Consider the following 17,349-nt stretch of genomic DNA (forward strand, 5'->3'; position numbering starts at 1 on the left):
ATGGTGGGAGCATAGTGCAATCCCATCGTGTCGCGCGCGCTAGCAGAAACTGCTCGCAGACGACGCATTCCTCGTATCCGTATTTGCTCTACAGCGAGAGCCCTCTTCGCGCATCGTGTGATGAGTCATCGGCTACGCGGGTGAGCTAGGCCGCCGCGTTCCGACTGAGTTCCACATCAAGTTCCACCGCGATCCGACACCATGGTGTACACGGTGGAGGGGGACGAGATCACCGAGGAGGAATATAACAATCCTGCATTGTGGACATTGGCCATCAAAGCCCACGACAGGGCCCATCCGAAGCCTGGCAACACACCGCCGATTCCGGTCACGGACGCCAACGCAGCTCCTAAGCCCCCGGCCAAGAGGCAGCTACCGAGAAGGAAGCCGCTACCTCGACTACCGATAGAACACTATAAAGTGGTATTTAGGCCTCAAGGTGGTTTTAACCTCCGTGCAACCACTGCAGAGACGCTCCTGCGCGCCGTGTGTAAAGGAGCCGAGCAAAACTTCGAGGAAGCCCAGTACCTCGATCAGGTGAGGATCAATCCCACCAATAACTCTTTCACCGTAAGCTCGCCTTGCACTAAAAGGACCGAAGCGTACGTAGCCCTGCAATACGTGCAAATCGAAGACCAGACGCTACGCGTTAATGCGTACATCGCGGCACCAGACAACTCCATTAAAGGCGTCCTACGTGGAGCGCTCGATGGACAGACGCACCAGCAGATTGTTGAGAACATCCAGAAATTGAACCCCCAATACGAGATCGCCGACGCCAGACGTATAGGAAAGTCAAGGTCGGTCGTGGTGACCTTCACAGGCATCAAGCAGGTACCCACAGGAATGCGGTTCGCTTCGGGACTTTACCGGTGCGAACCCTTTAGGAACAAGGTGGAAACGTGCTTCAATTGCTGGAAGCCTGGACACCGCGCAGACGTCTGCATAAAGGAGAGGAAAAGCCTCTGCAGGAGGTGCGGAATACAGCATCCAACGAAAGAGCAACCTGACTGCACGCCAAGGTGCATCGTATGCAGAGGCCAACACCTCACGGGCTCTAGGAAGTGTGAACTCCGCTTCGAGCGACAGCCGAGCAGTGGCATGACTGTGAAACCTGGACACCGAGCCGGGAAACCAGACACCAAGATCTCGGCCGGACCTACCAGCCTAAAGCCCGCAGCGTGGACAAAGGAAGGAATGGACCAAGCATTCCCCCCGCTTCTAAGCCAAGGCACCTACGCACAGGTGAGCAGTGCAGCCATTATGGCGCCTTCCACTCCTCTAGAAAAGCAGCTGGCAGCAGAAAACAAACTTCTGAGAGAGCAGTTGGCTTACATGATGAAACGAATAGAAACCCTCGAAAGAATCACGAGGGCGTCCGTTCCTACTTCAAAACAAACGGCAAGTCCTAAACCTCCCCTACCTACTGGCGTTCTTAACACGTGTGTCGTAAACGCGACTGTGCCACAAGATATGGAGGTTGAATCATCCATTAGCTTAAAACGTCCGGCACCCTCGGACAGTGAGCCGGAAGTCATACCTAAAAAACCCGCGGAAATCTCCCCTCAGGGAACCCCTCAGGAACCGACCAGGGACGAGCAGGGCGTCAAAGCCAAAAAACCTTTGGAAAGCTCCCCTGAGGGAACCCCTCTAGAACCAACCAGGGACGAGGACATCAGGAAACTCGAAGCCAAATTTAATGCCAACGCAACTGACCATCACGCCAGACTCAATGCCTTAAACAAAAGTCTCACTGATAGGGATGCAATTAGCAACGCACGTATGGACACACAGGACAAAATTTTAGGCGACCTACAAACTAGAGTGGCAGCCATGGAAACCAAAGTAGCAGCCATAGAAACAGCAATTGCCAGTCAATCCGCCAGACTAGATATAATTATCGACAGGTTGTCGGCAACTCCGACAACCTTGCCAAATCTTCAGCACAAAGATGGCCCCTCGCCAAGAAATTGAGGTATGGCAGTGGAACTGCAGGACGTTCCGCGGCAAGCGGGGCAACCTGCTTCTCCACATTCAAAACTCAGCTAGCAAACCAGATGTAATAGCGCTCCAAGAAAATAGGGGACCAATCAATTTACCAGGCTACAAAGCATTTGTACAAACAGGCGTGTCGAACAAGCGGGACCAGCTCACCGCGACTTTCATTCAGCGAAACATCACCGCCATACAGCACACATTCGATGACACCGACGTCAATTACACTTTGCTAGAAATTGTCCCTAGGAAAAAAGGAGATACAACGCTATTCATCCTAAACTTGTACAGCTCACCCAAAGATGCGGGCTCAGGAATACCGCGTCTACTAGAGAAGGTACTAAAGCTCGCAGCCAGAGCGCAGTTACTGGTGGTAGGCGATTTTAACGCACGTCACACGGCATGGGGTTACAATAAAACCACGCCCAAAGGCATCAGAATCTGGGAAGCAGCCCAAGATTTTGGTTTCTCCATTCTTAACGATCCACAGGAAGTCACTAGAATAGGCAACAGCGTAAGTGCAGACACCTCTCCTGATCTAACACTAAGCAAAAACATTCAGGACGCTCGCTGGAGCAACACGCAACACTCGCTAGGCAGTGACCACTACATTATCTCCGTCAAGTTCAACACAACGCCACACAAACGCCTAACCGCAAAAGCCACAATTACGGACTGGGACAAATTTAGAAAACTGAGGGAACAAACCGCCCCCTCCAACATAACCGACCTTAAAGACTGGACCAGCGCACTTATTAATGACGTTCACAGCACCACAGCCGAAATACAATCCGCAGGTAATGACAACACAACCACGGACGCGCGGCTACTGCACATGTGGGAGGCTCACGCTAGTTTACTTTGCCGTTGGAAAAAGCATCGTTTCAACAGAACGCTGCGACGTCGCATTGCACAACTAGAGAGGCAGATCGAGGCACATGCCAGCGACCTGGAGAAACAACAGTGGGGGCAGATCTGCGATGGAATGAACGGACAGCTCGGCAGTAAGAAAACCTGGCTCTTGCTCCGACACTTGCTCGACCCAACGCAAACAAAATCTGCTGCGCGGGATCACCTCGCACAAATTATACAAAAGTATGAAGGTACGGACGCGGAGCTACTAAATGCACTATGTCAAATGTACCTGAACACGACACCTAGCACTAGCCCACTCCCTATGTATGGAGGACTCCCCAATGAACAGTTGGACGAGGACTTTACGGAAGCGGAGATGTTGTACGCGATAGGACAACTCAGGACGACCTCGGCGGCGGGACCAGACGGCGTCTCAAACAAAATCCTCAGGAACCTAGATATCGGCTCAGTTTCGGCCCTAACTGACCTCATGAACACCTACTGGAGGAAAGGAGAGGTACCGCAAGAATGGAAACATGCCAAAGTGACATTCATACCGAAACCAGGGAAGAAGCTTAACATAGAAAACCTAAGACCCATTTCGTTAACGTCGTGCCTAGGCAAATTAATGGAACACATCGTTCTCAACAGGCTGCAGGGTTATGTAGAGGACAACGACCTCATCCCCTCAACCATGATAGGATTCAGACCCAACCTCTCCACGCAGGATGTCATGATCCAGCTGTCGAGGGATGTTATGGATCGCAGGTACTGTCATGGAACGAGGGCAATACTTGGCCTTGATCTCTGTAAAGCCTTCGATAACGTCTCGCACGAGGCGATATTAGAAAACCTCTCGCTTTTGAATCCTGGAGAGAGAGTCTTCGGGTACGTCCGGTCCTTCCTTACGAACAGGACGGCCGAGCTCACTCTCGGTGCAATCAAATCAGACCCCATATCTCTGGGCGGAAAGGGAACACCACAAGGCTCTGTGATGTCGCCGTTCCTCTTCAACATTGCACTGATAACACTGCCCCCCAGACTCGCCGCCATCGAGGGGCTACAGCATACGTTTTACGCGGACGACATTACCCTGTGGGTGAACAGGGGAAGTGATGCCCAAATAGAAAGTGTGCTTCAGGAAGCAGTCGATACTATTGAGACTTACGCTCTAAGGGCGGGTCTTGAATGTTCACACTCTAAGTCCGAACTCCTTGTAGTTCGAGAAGGCCCCAATCGAAAGAACAGACCTCCGCCTCCTGCAATCAGGGTAGAGCTCAAAGGACTGCCAATCAAACAAGTAGACACCATCAGAATCCTAGGCATGCTCATTCAGAGTAACCACAGAAATTTAGGAACATTAGATAAACTGACCACAACAGTCACCCAAACTGCCAGACTAATCAAGCGAATAGCCAACAAGAGGAGGGGCATGAAAGAACGCGACACCTGTCGACTCATTCAGGCTTTCGTCATCACCAGGCTAGTCTACACCCTGCCCTATCAGCACCTTTACCAAGACGAAAAGCAAAAGGTTGAATGTCTTATCCGGCAAGCTTACAAGACAGCACTAGGACTATCGAGAAACACCTCAACCGATAGGCTCTTAGCTCTTGGAATGCACAACACACTTGATGAACTCAAGGAAGCGCATTTAATAGCGCAGTACTCCAGACTGGCGCGCACCAAAGCCGGGAGGCTTGTCTTGCTGAGGCTAGGCATCAATGCCGAACCCATGGCGGACGATCCCAGGCAAATACCCACAGCAATCAGGAAAGAGCTTGTTATCAAGCCCCTCCCTAAGAATATGCACCCCATTCACCACGAAGGCAGGCGACTAGCACGCGCACGTGCATTACACACCAAATACAAAGAAAACCATTCGGTTGCTTACGTAGATGCGGCCGAATATGACGAGACGGACCGCGGTTTCGCGATTTGTGCGGTGACTGGGGCCCGTGAGTCCACGCCTACCAAAATCTTAGCTTCAGCTACTGTACGCACCAGAACCTCCGAGGCTGCAGAGGAAGCAGCCATCGCGCTGGCTATCGCTTCTACCGAAGCAGATGTTATAGTCAGTGATTCCAAAACAGCCGTACGGAATTTCGGGAGGGGCCGTCTGTCGGCTGCCGCCAGGAGTATCCTTAAAAGCTACCGTCCAGTCCCTGGTAGGACGATAGAACTGGTATGGGTTCCGGCTCACTCGGGCAATCCCGGGAACGAGAAGGCTCACGAATATGCCCGAGGTTTCGTCGGCCGGGCGGTGAGCACCTCGTTTCCCGCGGGCGCGAGGGAGGGCCTGCTCTCGTTCCATGATATAACTCGCCATTTTAGCCTGGAAAGGCGCATCTTCCCTCCACCGCACAATTCATTAAGCAAGGCCCAGGAGATAATCTGGCGCCAGCTACAAACCCGCTCCTTTCCCTGCCCCAAAGTTTATTCACATATATTCAAAGAGCAGGTTGATCCTGAATGCAAAGAGTGTGGCGTCGACGCTACTTTAGACCACATTACATGGGGGTGCGCGGCCTATCCGCCACCCGCCGATTTGCTGCCAGCTCCATCTCTGGAGGAGTGGGAGGCCGTGCTGCGCTGCTCGGACCCGGCCATCCAGGCTCGGGTCACTGAGTGGGCCGAGGAGATCGCCGACAGGACGCAACTGGCGGCCATCTGGCGCGGTCAGCAAGCAAACTAAACCACTTAAAGCCGATGAAATAAATGTTTTCCCATCCATCCATGCTCTACAGCGGCCGATAGCGAGCTTCGACGAAGAAAAAAGGAAGCATTTCAGGTGGGCGTATAGTAAGGAAATGATGAACTTGTTAGCAACTACAATGTACACTGCCATTACGCAGCCATCGGCCGACGTCCCGTGCGTAGCTAGAGGCCTACAATGGGCGCATTGTGCAACGTACAGATAGAAATTAGTACGAATAACACAATTGTAGTGCCTGACAAACCAACGCCGCCACAATAGCAACATTTCGAGCATGCGCCGGCGTAACTGGTTAGCACTAGGTCACGGTATCTTACACCATTCACCAGTATTAATTTGGGGTCGTGCGCCTGAGTATCGCACCACTGCTACCAGTTATTACATGCGGCTCGCGGCCCCTCGGTAGCGTTGGCCTGGCGGCTCCGTGGCTTGGCGGACGGCATCAACGGTCCCAGCAAAGACGAGGCGTCTCCTAACAGAACACACTTTACTACAACATCATGAAGGAACGGGCAGAGAAGCTGACCCGGAGAGAATACAGACACTCTTACACAGCTGGTGTCTAGCGTCGCCTCAACGGCGCTTCAAAGTAGTCTCTGTCGTAGCGGAGTCGGCCGCTGCTTTTTATAGGCTCGATACCGTTCGCGGTTCGATACCGTCTCGCGGTATCGAACCGTTACACTGAATGGCATTGAAAGCTTTAATCTTTTCCACACTCATTCCATGTGCTGAAATCTCCAGCTGCATCAGTTGCCTTACGCGGGCGTTCTCTTTCTCGTGACGTTCCCTACGTTCACGATCCTCTTTCTCGTGACATTCTCTACGTTCACGATCCCCTTTTTCGTACTGTTCACGTTCACATTCCTCTTTCTCGTGACGTTCTCTAAGTTCACGTTCCTCTTTCTCGTCACGTTCTCTACGTTCACGTTCCTCTTTCTCGTACTGTTCACGTTCACATTCCTCTTTCTCGTGACGTTCCCTAAGTTCACGTTCCTCTTTCTCGTCACGTTCTCTACGTTCACGTTCCTCTTTCTCGTGATGTTCTCTAAGTTCACGGTCCTCTTTCTCGTCACGTTCTCTACGTTCACGATCCTCTTTCTCGTACTGTTCACCTTCACATTCCTCTTTTCGTGACGATCTCTAAGTTCACGTTCCTCTTTCTCGTCACGTTCTCTACGTTCACGATCCTCTTTCTCGTGCTGTTCACCTTCACATTCCTCTTTTCGTGACGTTCTCTAAGTTCACGTTCCTCTTTCTCGTCACGTTCTCTATGTTCACGTTCCTCTTTCTCGTGACGTTCCTTACGTTCACGTTCCTCTTTCTCTTGATGTTCGTCAATGATCTCAAGGCATTCCGAAAGCTCGTCATCTTCAGCTTTCAACGCAAGAATAGCATTGCACACTTCTGGTTTTCTGAGTTTATCTGACAAATTCAGACCCAACTCCTTCGCAAGCGCCAGCAATTTCAGTTTGCGCAATGACTTCAAATCCAAATCCATGGCTGTTCCGCATGCTGCCTTCTCTACTGCCCACTATTCCCTTGCTGCAATTAACCCAGCAACAACCACACAATTACCAGCTCTGTTCTCTACTTAACAAAAGCCTGGCAAAACACAGTAGAAGGAAGTCCCGAACTCACCAAACCTCGCAGCCAAGAATCCAACGCAGTCGTTCCGCTGCAGGCAAGCAGTGATCACACAGGGCTCGTTGCAATGTTCCCGGCTTTCCGCTGAGCTGCTTGTTGCACGGGTCACGCCTGGGACATCTCCGCTCTTCCCACCAGATGTTGCACCTTGGTCAGGCCTGGCTCATTTCACCGATCACGGTAACGGCTTGGTCGTCCTCGTCCCTCCGCTGTTCACCAATTGTTGGACGACAGTATCGCTTGGCTCGTCTGACTCATCCCTCCGACCACGGTTACGGCTTGGTCGTCCCGCCGCTGCCTACCAGTTATTAGGTTTGGGTCGCGCGCCTGAGTATCGCAACGCTGCCACCAGTTATTACATGCGGCTCGCGGCCCCTCGGTGGCGTTGGCCTGGCGGCTCCGTGGCTCGGCAGACGGCATCAATGGTCCCAGCAAAGACGAGGCATCTTCTAACAGAACACACTTTACTACAACACCATGAAGGAACTGGCAGAGAAGCTGACCCGGAGAGAATACAGACACTCTCACACAGCTGGTGTCTAGTGTCGTCTCAACGGCGCGGCGCGTCAAAGTAGTCTCTGTCGCAGCGGAGTCTGCCGCCGCTTTTTATAGGCTTGCCAGTTCACAGGGAAAGGGAGAGCTCTACAAGTTCAGACAAGAGATGACTCAATCGCAGGTGGCGCGACCGCATCTCCTCCACCTCCTACAGACGGGCGAGGGCAACATACTCTCCCTCGGGCGCCGAGCTTGACCAGCGTTTGCACACACACGCACGCACACGCAATTGGCGCGTGGCACAAACACGTCGAAACTTGCCCGCGGGAGGAAGCGTTGGACGGCCGACTGGATGACGCCGAAATGGCCGAACCGCTCGCTGTTCTACCTGTTGCTATGTTCTACCTGTTGGCCGCGTCAGCTGTCACACTTGTCGGTGGCAAAATATAACACTAGGTCTACACACCATTTCTAGGGACGTAGGATGGCCTCCGAGGTCGTCTAAGGTCACGGAGGCTGTGTATAATGGACGGCAGAAATAACAATGACACTCTCCATGAACTTCATGCATTCGGCTGGAGCACACAGGGACGATCTACTCGTGCTGTGCTTGACATCAGTTCCTGCACACCGACGCGGGGGCAGTGTGCCTGAGCCGAAGACACCATTAGAATTACGCTCATCCTCTTTTTGCTGCTGCTATGCGCAGCCTGCTACACTGCGCCCTGCCGGGGTGGTACAGTGGTAAGATGCCTGACTACTGTGCTCCGTCCCCGGGGAGGGAGGGAGGGTGGCTGCTCCTGGACCTGATGGGGCTGGGACAGGTTGGTCACCAACGCTTGCGGCCACCATAGCCCAATAATTATCTATTGTAGGCCGTCATTGCACTCGCCACCGTTTCGGTGGTGAACGATGGCTGCTGCGGCGCGCGTCTTTTTCTGACTCTCTCTTTCTTCTCTGTTACTGGGAAAGCATTACTTCGCTATGTTTACAGATTTCTGTCCGCAGACCGTGTGCACAGGCCGTGTCCGCAGACCATTTCTGCAGGCCGTGTCCGCAAAACTGTGTCCACAGCAGTTGTGAGTAATTGAGAAGTAGTAGAGGTTAATGAGTGGTATCAATCGATAGAGATTGTAGAGGGTGACGTAATGTAGTTGCCGAAATAATAATTATGATAAAATGGTTATTATGTAATTATTTAGAATAACTGGGTCCCAAGGCAGGAAAGACGCATCTGGCGAAGGGAAAAAAACTGATTTTTTATAGGAAGGGAAAGGCGCGGTAACTGTGCCACTTGTATCTGTGGACACCGCAACCGCGCCGTAAGGTAAGGGAGGAAGATGGGAGTGAAAGTGGAAAGAGAGAAAGAGGAGCCGTAGTGGAGAGCTTCGGAGTAATTTCGACCACCTGGGAATCTTTAACGTGCGCTGACATCGCACAGCGCACGACGCCTCTTCGTTTCGCCTCCATCGAAACGCAGCCGCCGAGGTCGGGTTCGAACCCGGGTACTCCGGCACAGTAGTCGGGCGTCTTACCACTGCACCACCCCGGCGAAGGGAGCAAGCCGGGAGTGAAAGCGGAAAGAGAGAAAGGGGTGCCGTAGTGGATATGACGTCAAGGATGTGCCATCACGCAAATTGAAGTAGAGCAGAAAAAAGGGCATAGGAAGGAATTGACGCGCAATTTAATAATACTAAAGAAAAAATTGGCAAATAAGAAGTGAATTAAGCAGCTAGAAGCAACCAGAAGAAACCAACAGCAGTATCCGTGCTTTCTCAGTACTCCAATGTGATACTTCAGTTCTCTTTATTTTGTTTCTCTTCTGCCCGCACGAGGCAGCGGAGGTGGTGGTGAAGGTTAGCTGTTCCTGGCCCTACGGGGCTGTTGTTGTTGTTGTGGCTGTAGGAAAAAGGAAAAGAAAATGCACGGGCCAGCTATTGGCTCTGTAGCTGGCCACCTCCGCTGCCTCGTACAGATAGAAGAGAATATAGAGAAGAAAAGCAAGAGGGAAAGAAAGACGCGCGCCGCAACAACAGCCGTCGTCCACCACCAGTGGTGGCGTGCAATGACGGCCTACAACACATAAAAATTCGGTGCCAGGCCAGCCCCCGCCGCAAGCAGCGGTGTCCCACCGGCACCAGCTCCATCACCTACGGGGCTGAGATTGGTAGGTCAACGCCATTTGCGGCCGGGCCTAGCCTGCCACCGAATTTCTATCTAATCTAGGCCTTCATTGCAGCCCCAACTGCTTAGGCGGTGGACGAAGGTTGTTGCGGCACGCGTCTTTCTTTCCCTCTTCTTTTTCTTTCTTCTCTACACTCTACCCCGCCGGGGTAGCGCAGTAGTAAGACGCCCGACTACTGTGCCGGAGTACCAGGGTTCCTTCCTCCCTTATCTTACGGCGCGGTTGAGGTGTCCTCAGAAAACAAGTGAGACAGTTACCGCGCCTGGTGGATGACGGCTGTAGCGGCGCGCGTCTTTCTTTCCCTATCCTTTTCTTCCATCTCTATTTTCTCTTCTGTCTGCACGAGGCAGCGGGGGTGGCTCAGCTACAGAGCCAGTAGCAGGCCCGTGCAATTTTTTTCCTTCTTCCTACAGCCACAACCACAACAGGTGTCCACAGCAAACAAGTGAGACAGTTGCCGCGCCTTTCCCTTCCTGTAAATCAATCAATTCAATCAGGTGGCTCAGCTACAAAGCCAGTAGCAGGCCGATGCACTTTCCTTTCCTCTTCCTACAGCCACAACAACGGCGTTAAAGATCCCTAGGTGGTCGAAATTACTTGTAGTCCTCCCCTGCGGCTCCTCCCTCCCTCTTTTCATTTTCAATCCCATCCTCCTGCCTTCCCTTACTCAGCGGTTCAGGTGTCCACAGAACCAAGTGCGCCTGATACCGCGCCTTTCCCTTGCTGCGAACCAATTATGGTTACACTCTGCATGCGGCTGCGTTTCAATGAACGGTTCCCCATTGACTGCCCTGTAGTTTGGGAACTGTGTCGTATGTTCCCCAGAAATTTTCATCAAAATGACCCTCATAATTTAGCACTGCCTCTGCTTGACTTGGAATTCTCCGTTTTCGTGATGGCACTCGCCACCACGTGAAGCAAATTATAAGCAGACAGAGAGAAAAAACTTTATTCGTCAGCGATTTAGGTTGTTTTTGCCTTTGGCTGCATTCAGCTGCTTCAGGTGGCCGGCAGTCCAAGTCTGTCAGCGACCTCTTGCGCTCTTGCAGAGGACCGGGACTAGACGTCTGGGCCCGGCTGGCGAGAACAGCTTCCCAGTTTTTCAGCGAGGGAGATGGTACTAGATCTACCGGAGGCGGATCCTCCGCGCAGTCCCAGATTGTATGGTGTAAGGTGGCAGGCTCGCCGCACAGTTGGCAGTACGGATTTACTAAGTCGGGAAAGATTTTTGAGTAAGTCCAAGGGTTTGGTTGCGACTGTGTTTGCAACCGCCGCCACGTGGTAGCCTGCTCTCGGCTGAGCGAAGCATGCGGAGGAGGCAGGCTCGCGCTGAGCTCTTTGTAATAAATGGTCATGGCCTGATGCGTATCCAGTGACTCACCCCGTCAGGCACCCGCGTCCCGGATCCCCTCACCAGCTCAGCTGAAAAAACCTCGAGCATATTGGTGAGCTTCCTCGTTCCCCGGGACGCCCGAGTGAGCCAGGACCTATACGAGATCCACTACGTTCCTGTCTCTTGGCAACGCGCTAAGAAATGTGAATGCAGTGGCAGAGATACGACCCCTCTCGAAGTTGCTATGGGCAGTTTTGGAATCACTAAGAATGGTGCTGGTTCCGTCTTGAACAATTCGTAGGACGATTGCGGCCTTTTCTGCCTCTACTTAGCCCGTGACCACTGTAGCTGCTACCCTGCGGGAAATGTTCACCGCACTCACAGCGAAAGCCTCCTTTTCTGTAATGTATTTTGGCGCATCAACATACACGGCACAATAATTCCCTTGATACTTTTTCCTAATGTGTTCGCCCTGACCCTCCTTCGACGTTCGTGGAGATCCGCTTGCATGTTCTTGGGGAGCGGTTTGACCCGATTGTGGTGATGGTGGTGGTAAAAATATTTTATTAAAATGTTCTGGAGGCTGTAGCGGTGTTTGGAGTTAGTCCGGAACCCCATTAGCGTAGGCTGCTGTCCTCACTCTTTCGATTTCTTTTTGACCCCTTGCGTCCGAGCTGGTCAGAGCTGCATCCCACCCCTCCTGCGTTGTCTGGTCATCAATAGTGACACTGATTTCGCTGGCAGACCCTTACCATATGGTACAGGTCCGCCTTCTCCTCGCAGAATTTGCATTGTGAATCAAATGACTCTGGATCTATTGCGTGTAGTCTTCGCGGGTTGTTAAAAGTGTTGGTCTGTAGCTTGCGGAGGTGTACCTCATCCCCTTTGCCTAGTGTATTGGCCGGTTAAGGGTAGACCCGGCGAGATAATCTTAAGTGCTGAAGTATTTCAGTGTATGTTAGCAATGGGGTAGAAGATCCCACGGGATCCGTATTGGGTGCCCGGGGAGAAATGCTGGGATGCCCTGGTGACCTGGTACCCATACTAAGTGGTACCCATACTAAGTGGTACCCATACTAAGTGGTACCCATGGGTTTGTAGCCATGGGTGTAACTATCTTGCAGGATTTTAGCTGCTAGCGGTGCAATCCTGCCCCTGAGGTAATTGCGATATGCTATCTGTGAATCTGTAAGAATGTATTCTGAGGTAGTGTGTGTTGCAGCTAGGGCAATCGCCACTTCTTCCGCAGCCAGTGTGTCTTGGCTGAGCAATATTAGTCCATCCACTGTGTGATTTTGGCGCACTACCGCAACGGCCACCATTCCCCGTTCAGGACCCGCCGCATCGAAATAGAACACGCCCTCGCGCCCGCAATTGATGTTCAAGTCGTTCAAGACTTGTCAGCCAGGCCGTGGAGAGTCGTACCACCTGCGCCATGAGGTGTGCCTCTATCAGCTCGTCTACCGTGTTGTGGACGCCCAGTCGTAAAAGCCGGTCCGTCGATGTAGTAAGAGGGACGCCCAGGGCCTCCTTGTATGTAGGCTGGTCTTATTATGACGTCGATGTTCTCGATGTCTAACATCTTGAGATGGAGGTAGGGTGCTGCATAGACCGTACGGCTCAGGACGAAAGCCTGCACCAGACGGAGACTATCTTTTTCGCGCATCCCTGATTTCAGTTTCGTTATTCTGGCGATCATCCTTGGCGCATATCTGCTAGTGCTGCTACAATTTCTTCTAAATTGAAGTGTTTATCTAGGTCTTCGTTCGGTTCCCCCGGTATTTTGGATTTGAGGGTTGTGCGCCTCTCGAATTGCAGATATAGCGACGCGTGAGTTCATCCACGAGTTCGTCATCCGTGCCTTGAGTTGTTGAAGGCCCGATGAAAATTTCTACGTTGTTCACTCTTCGATTTCGGTGGATCAGTTTGGCATCGGAGAAGGTTCCACGTAGTCTTGCGGTCCAGGCGACCTTTGAGAGATTCGCACCTGTTTAGCTAATTGCTATTGTTACGAGCGAGGTCCCATGCGGATTGGTCTGCTTGAGTAGTTAGCTTCGCTAATCAAATTCTAGTTTTCGATTTTGCGTTTGTTTCTTCCACCGTTTTATAAACTGTCTAGCTTCCCAAAGGTGTAGGAGATGGTTGTCAACAGCTGGGTGGTCCTCCGTGGTGGCAAGGGCTTTGGTGAGGTTTTCTGTAAGTCGAGAATGGATGCCGCCCACTCTTCGTAACTAGTTATTTGTTCCGATGTAACTTGTTTAGTGTCCTTCCTGAATTTCTCCCAGTCGGTCACTCTGGCTTGCCCACATGGTTTGCTGTGCTTTTTGCTTTCAAAGATGGTCTGCAGCACGTAGTGATCGCTGCCTAAGGTCTCTCCCGTATTAAGGCACTCATAGTTGCGGGCGTTGCGGACGAACGTCGGGTCGAGGGTGGTATCCCAAGTTATGCTGGTACCGACTCGAGTCGGGTGCTGCGGGTCAGTAAGCATTTAAGTGCCATGTCAGCGCTGGCAAAAGCTAGTTTTCTGCCTTTAGTGTCTTCCTTTGGATATCCCCACAATGGGCTAGAAGCGTTAAAGTCGCCTACTATAGCTAGGGGAGCTGTATGAGCTTCTATCAGTGCTTTGATAAATATAGCGTCAAAGGCTACGCGGCACTGTTTGGGGCGACTATATATATTTATTATATGTGTGCCCTTGCTGTTACGGTGTTATGGTAGCAACATTATGAAGGTATATTCAACGTCGCTGTGTAGATCAAGGGTTACAGTGATTGCTGTGCATGATTTGTGGACCAAAATGCATGTCGAGCGGTTTGTTGGATATGTTGAGTATCCTATGATCTTAGCCTCCCTATTCACTTCTTGCAGGGCTATTATTTGCGGCGCAGGAGAACAAGAGTCTATGTATTGTTGTAAGGATTCCCTCTTACGCTTTAGTCCACTGCAGTTGCATTGTAGAATGGTGAGTTTAGGTCTTGATTGTGGCGCCATGTTGAGGATTAGAAATGTGTGTCTGATACTGTGGTGAATCTTCAGATTCCTTATCAAGTTCAGGGATGGCTAGGCAACGATTTCCCATTTTGCCCTGCAGTTTTGTGCCCTTGTTGAGAGAAACATTCGAAAATTCCTGAATTTTTTGGTTAATTCTAATCTCCTGCGCATGTATCCTGATTAGAACTGGTTCAAGTTTTTTCGTCATGGACCTAATGACTGATTCTAACATGCTTTTGATTATCGTCTCGATAATAATTTGTAATTTATTCTCCATGAGATCTTTGACTGTGTTTTCCAAGCGAGTAATGCGGTCCTGTGTTTCGGTGTTCTCGGTAAATTGCGGCATGGGTGCGCCCCGGTGCTGATGTCTGCTGTTGTACCTGCGGCATTGGTACCTGATGTGGCGTCTCTAGTGCAGTTTGCCTGTCGATGGTGCTAGTATTTAGCTGCTGTGGGCACGAAGGGTATACCCCTTCCTTGTCCTCCTCCATCGGACATGCCTGTTGTATCAATGGAGGTGTAATATGTTGTTCCGGTTGGCTGTGATGCCTAAATGCTTTTTTAATTTCCTATTTTCTGACTCTAGTTTCTCGATATCTGCTTTACGCTGTTTGTAAGCCAACGCTTTGGGGGAGGAGGAAGCTACATCTGCCCAGCTCACCTAGCCGTCGTTGCGCTGCCCTTTGTTATGGGGTCCTGTTGCCTTCTCAGCAGGACGACTGCCGGTGGGGTGCGACGCCTTGTCGGTAGTGCCACGTCCTTTTCTTGATGACCGTGAGCCGTGTGGTGCTGAGTTGCTGCTGTCGGACTGGGCCTGTTTGGTCAGTCGGGCCCCGCTGCTCGATGTGCCTCTGCGGCTGGAACAGACTCGAAACTTGGCCCTGGACTGGTCACGGTCTTGGCCTGTCTTGGATTTGGCTGGTTGTGATGTTCCGTACTTGTACTTCCATTGATTCGACCCCATGGGATGTGGACCTTCGCACACCGTCACTTGGGTTGGCAGTCATGGGCTTCTTGAATATCATCTCACCACACTGCGGACATCGTGACTGCGCAGGGCAAGGGCAGGCATCCGCACGGTGTCCAAGTTTCCAGCACGGTATACAGGCGGGTGTTTTGTTGTACAGGTGCACAGGAAGCGCCTCACCATGGTAAAAGACGTGAAAAGGGACCTTTCTTCTTTCGAAAGTGACGGCCGCTTTGTTGGAGGAACCTGGTTTTCTCACGCTCACCACTGGTGCGTCCGGGGAGCAAAGCGCTTATGTGATGTCTTTGTTGGAAACCCAAGGGTCCACCTGTATTACTCCTTTTTAAGTGTCGTCAGAGGGCCGGGGGTAGGAATACACTGCGTGTGCTGTGTCCCTTAGTTTGACTTCTTGAATTGCGAGGATCTTATTATTTCGGTGTCTCGCACGCCAAAGACGATAATGTTTTGTTCCCAAATGGGCCAAACGCTGACCGCTGCTGATGAGTTGTGAATGTCTGCTGCCGTGTGCAAGGATCCGAGAGTGTTGCTTCCCCTGAATTTGCTGAAATCCAGCATTCCTCTAGACTTGATTATAATGACTGCATCTTGCTTGTCAAGACGCGGATGCGGAGCAGGCTTCCAACGCTTAACTCGCGCGCTTGGCGTCTGCTGCAGCGGTGTATCAGCTGCGGTGGTGAAGGCGCGATTCCGTTCTCTCAACGCTAGTATGGATGGATGGATGGATGTTGTGGCCTTCCCCTTTGTAACGGGTGGATATTACATTATAACAATATCCTGGCCTGGATCACTTTCACCTACTGCACACTAACACTTACAGGTACATAGATACAGATTAACATTTTCATCTACTATTTAGGGTCCTCTGAGCAGCGTCACCTGGCGACAGATAGCGGAAATATTGTAAAAATGAATAAAAGCGCATTTAAAGCCTGCTGTACACCTTGCCTCAGTGGTGCAATGCATTGACATTACGTACCTGAGTACTTAGCGAATGAAATATATGTTCGAATCCTGTGTTTGTAAATTTTTGCAAATTTGTTTTTAAATTGCAATATTAAAATAAGCTACTAATATCTTTCCTGAAGGGAGTTCCCCTTTAGGTTGCATCATGCAATGTTTTTTAATTCTTAATAGCCGTAAAACCTGCCGTCAACACAGCCACGAGACAACAGAATGACAATGCACTGTAACAATGCTTACACTATTTAATTATTTTCAACGTAATGATTTCCTGGCTTTAGAGAGTGTATGTTATCTTTAGGTTGCATTCAAAGACACCTCTCGGTAACAATCGCCATTTAACCCGCTGAGAGGCAACCAGTGACGAGAAAAGTTGCGGGACCCTACCGTTGAGGAGACGGAATTACGAGTGGCGAAGTGGTCATCTGGCGTTCGTCCTTTCTGCCGTGCCGAGCGGTTACGGGCTGATGCGCGTTCCCACTCCTTTATCTCGCATTGAATATTAGCTTCCGTAACCTAGTCAAAAACTGGTGTTTTCGCCTGCGGAATGGAGACAATATGCATTCCATCCGGGTCGTACCCCATGAAGGTTGTCATGATTTGCGGCAGCTTTGCCCGCGGAGCCGCGACGGGCAGCTGCGTCGAGTCTTACTGTTAGGCTTAGCTACTCGCTCGAACCGCTTGAACTTGAAATCCTCGTTGGATTTGAAAAAATGGTCCCACCTGAGAAACAGTGGTCTCCTCGTTGCTCTGAAGCGACCGGGAGCAAGTCTTAACCCTTTCGGCCCTGGTGGCGTCAATTGATGCCACAAGTAAAAATTCCCCTTGGCGCTTCGAAAGCGAAACCAAAACCGCCAATTTTTTTCCCGAGCTAATCTTCAGGAATCCCTTCTGCCATCGACACGAGCGTTCACGCAATGTTTTCACGCTGACGGCGACAAAGAAGAAGACTCTCCGGCCAAAGCATGGCACGCGACGGGGCAGGTAAGCTCGCACTTTCAAATATTATAACTTAGTAATTATTCAAATGTACGCCCTATTTTTATATGTAGTTTTTAACGGTTAGCTAAGTGCAGGAGTGCTTGAACTGGATTAGCTGAGTGCGTTGTTTTTTTTGTAGCGCCCTTTTTTCTCTATGTGCGATTTTGACACCATGAGGGCTCAGCGGTTGCAAAAGGCGCCCA

The 17,349-nt window shown here is 51.1% G+C and overlaps 1 protein-coding gene across 1 annotated transcript; it reads left to right on the forward strand.

Moving 5' to 3' along the window:
• Nucleotides 1-201: 201 nt before the first annotated feature.
• LOC146180333 (uncharacterized) lies at nt 202-13,057 on the forward strand. The gene is made up of 5 exons (XM_084580368.1): nt 202-368; nt 594-1,245; nt 1,570-1,780; nt 2,916-5,478; nt 13,042-13,057. Exons 1-5 carry the CDS (start codon nt 202-204, stop codon nt 13,055-13,057), a joined length of 3,609 nt encoding a protein of 1,202 aa, XP_084436494.1.
• Nucleotides 13,058-17,349: the final 4,292 nt, after the last annotated feature.

This window comes from Amblyomma maculatum, chromosome 9 (assembly GCF_055883805.1).
Source record: "Amblyomma maculatum isolate TAMU_Amacu chromosome 9, ASM5588380v1, whole genome shotgun sequence".
In the NCBI taxonomy this organism is placed as follows: domain Eukaryota; kingdom Metazoa; phylum Arthropoda; class Arachnida; order Ixodida; family Ixodidae; genus Amblyomma; species Amblyomma maculatum.

Excerpts from the sequence above, each read along its gene's own strand:
- LOC146180333 (XM_084580368.1), top strand. The coding sequence starts at position 202 with ATGGTGTACACGGTGGAGGGGGACGAGATCACCGAGGAGGAATATAAC. Across the intron at positions 369-593 it reads CCTAAGCCCCCGGCCAAGAG|GACCGAAGCGTACGTAGCCC; the intron begins GCAGCTACCGAG and ends TTGCACTAAAAG. Across the intron at positions 1,246-1,569 it reads GCCAAGGCACCTACGCACAG|GGAACCCCTCAGGAACCGAC; the intron begins GTGAGCAGTGCA and ends ATCTCCCCTCAG.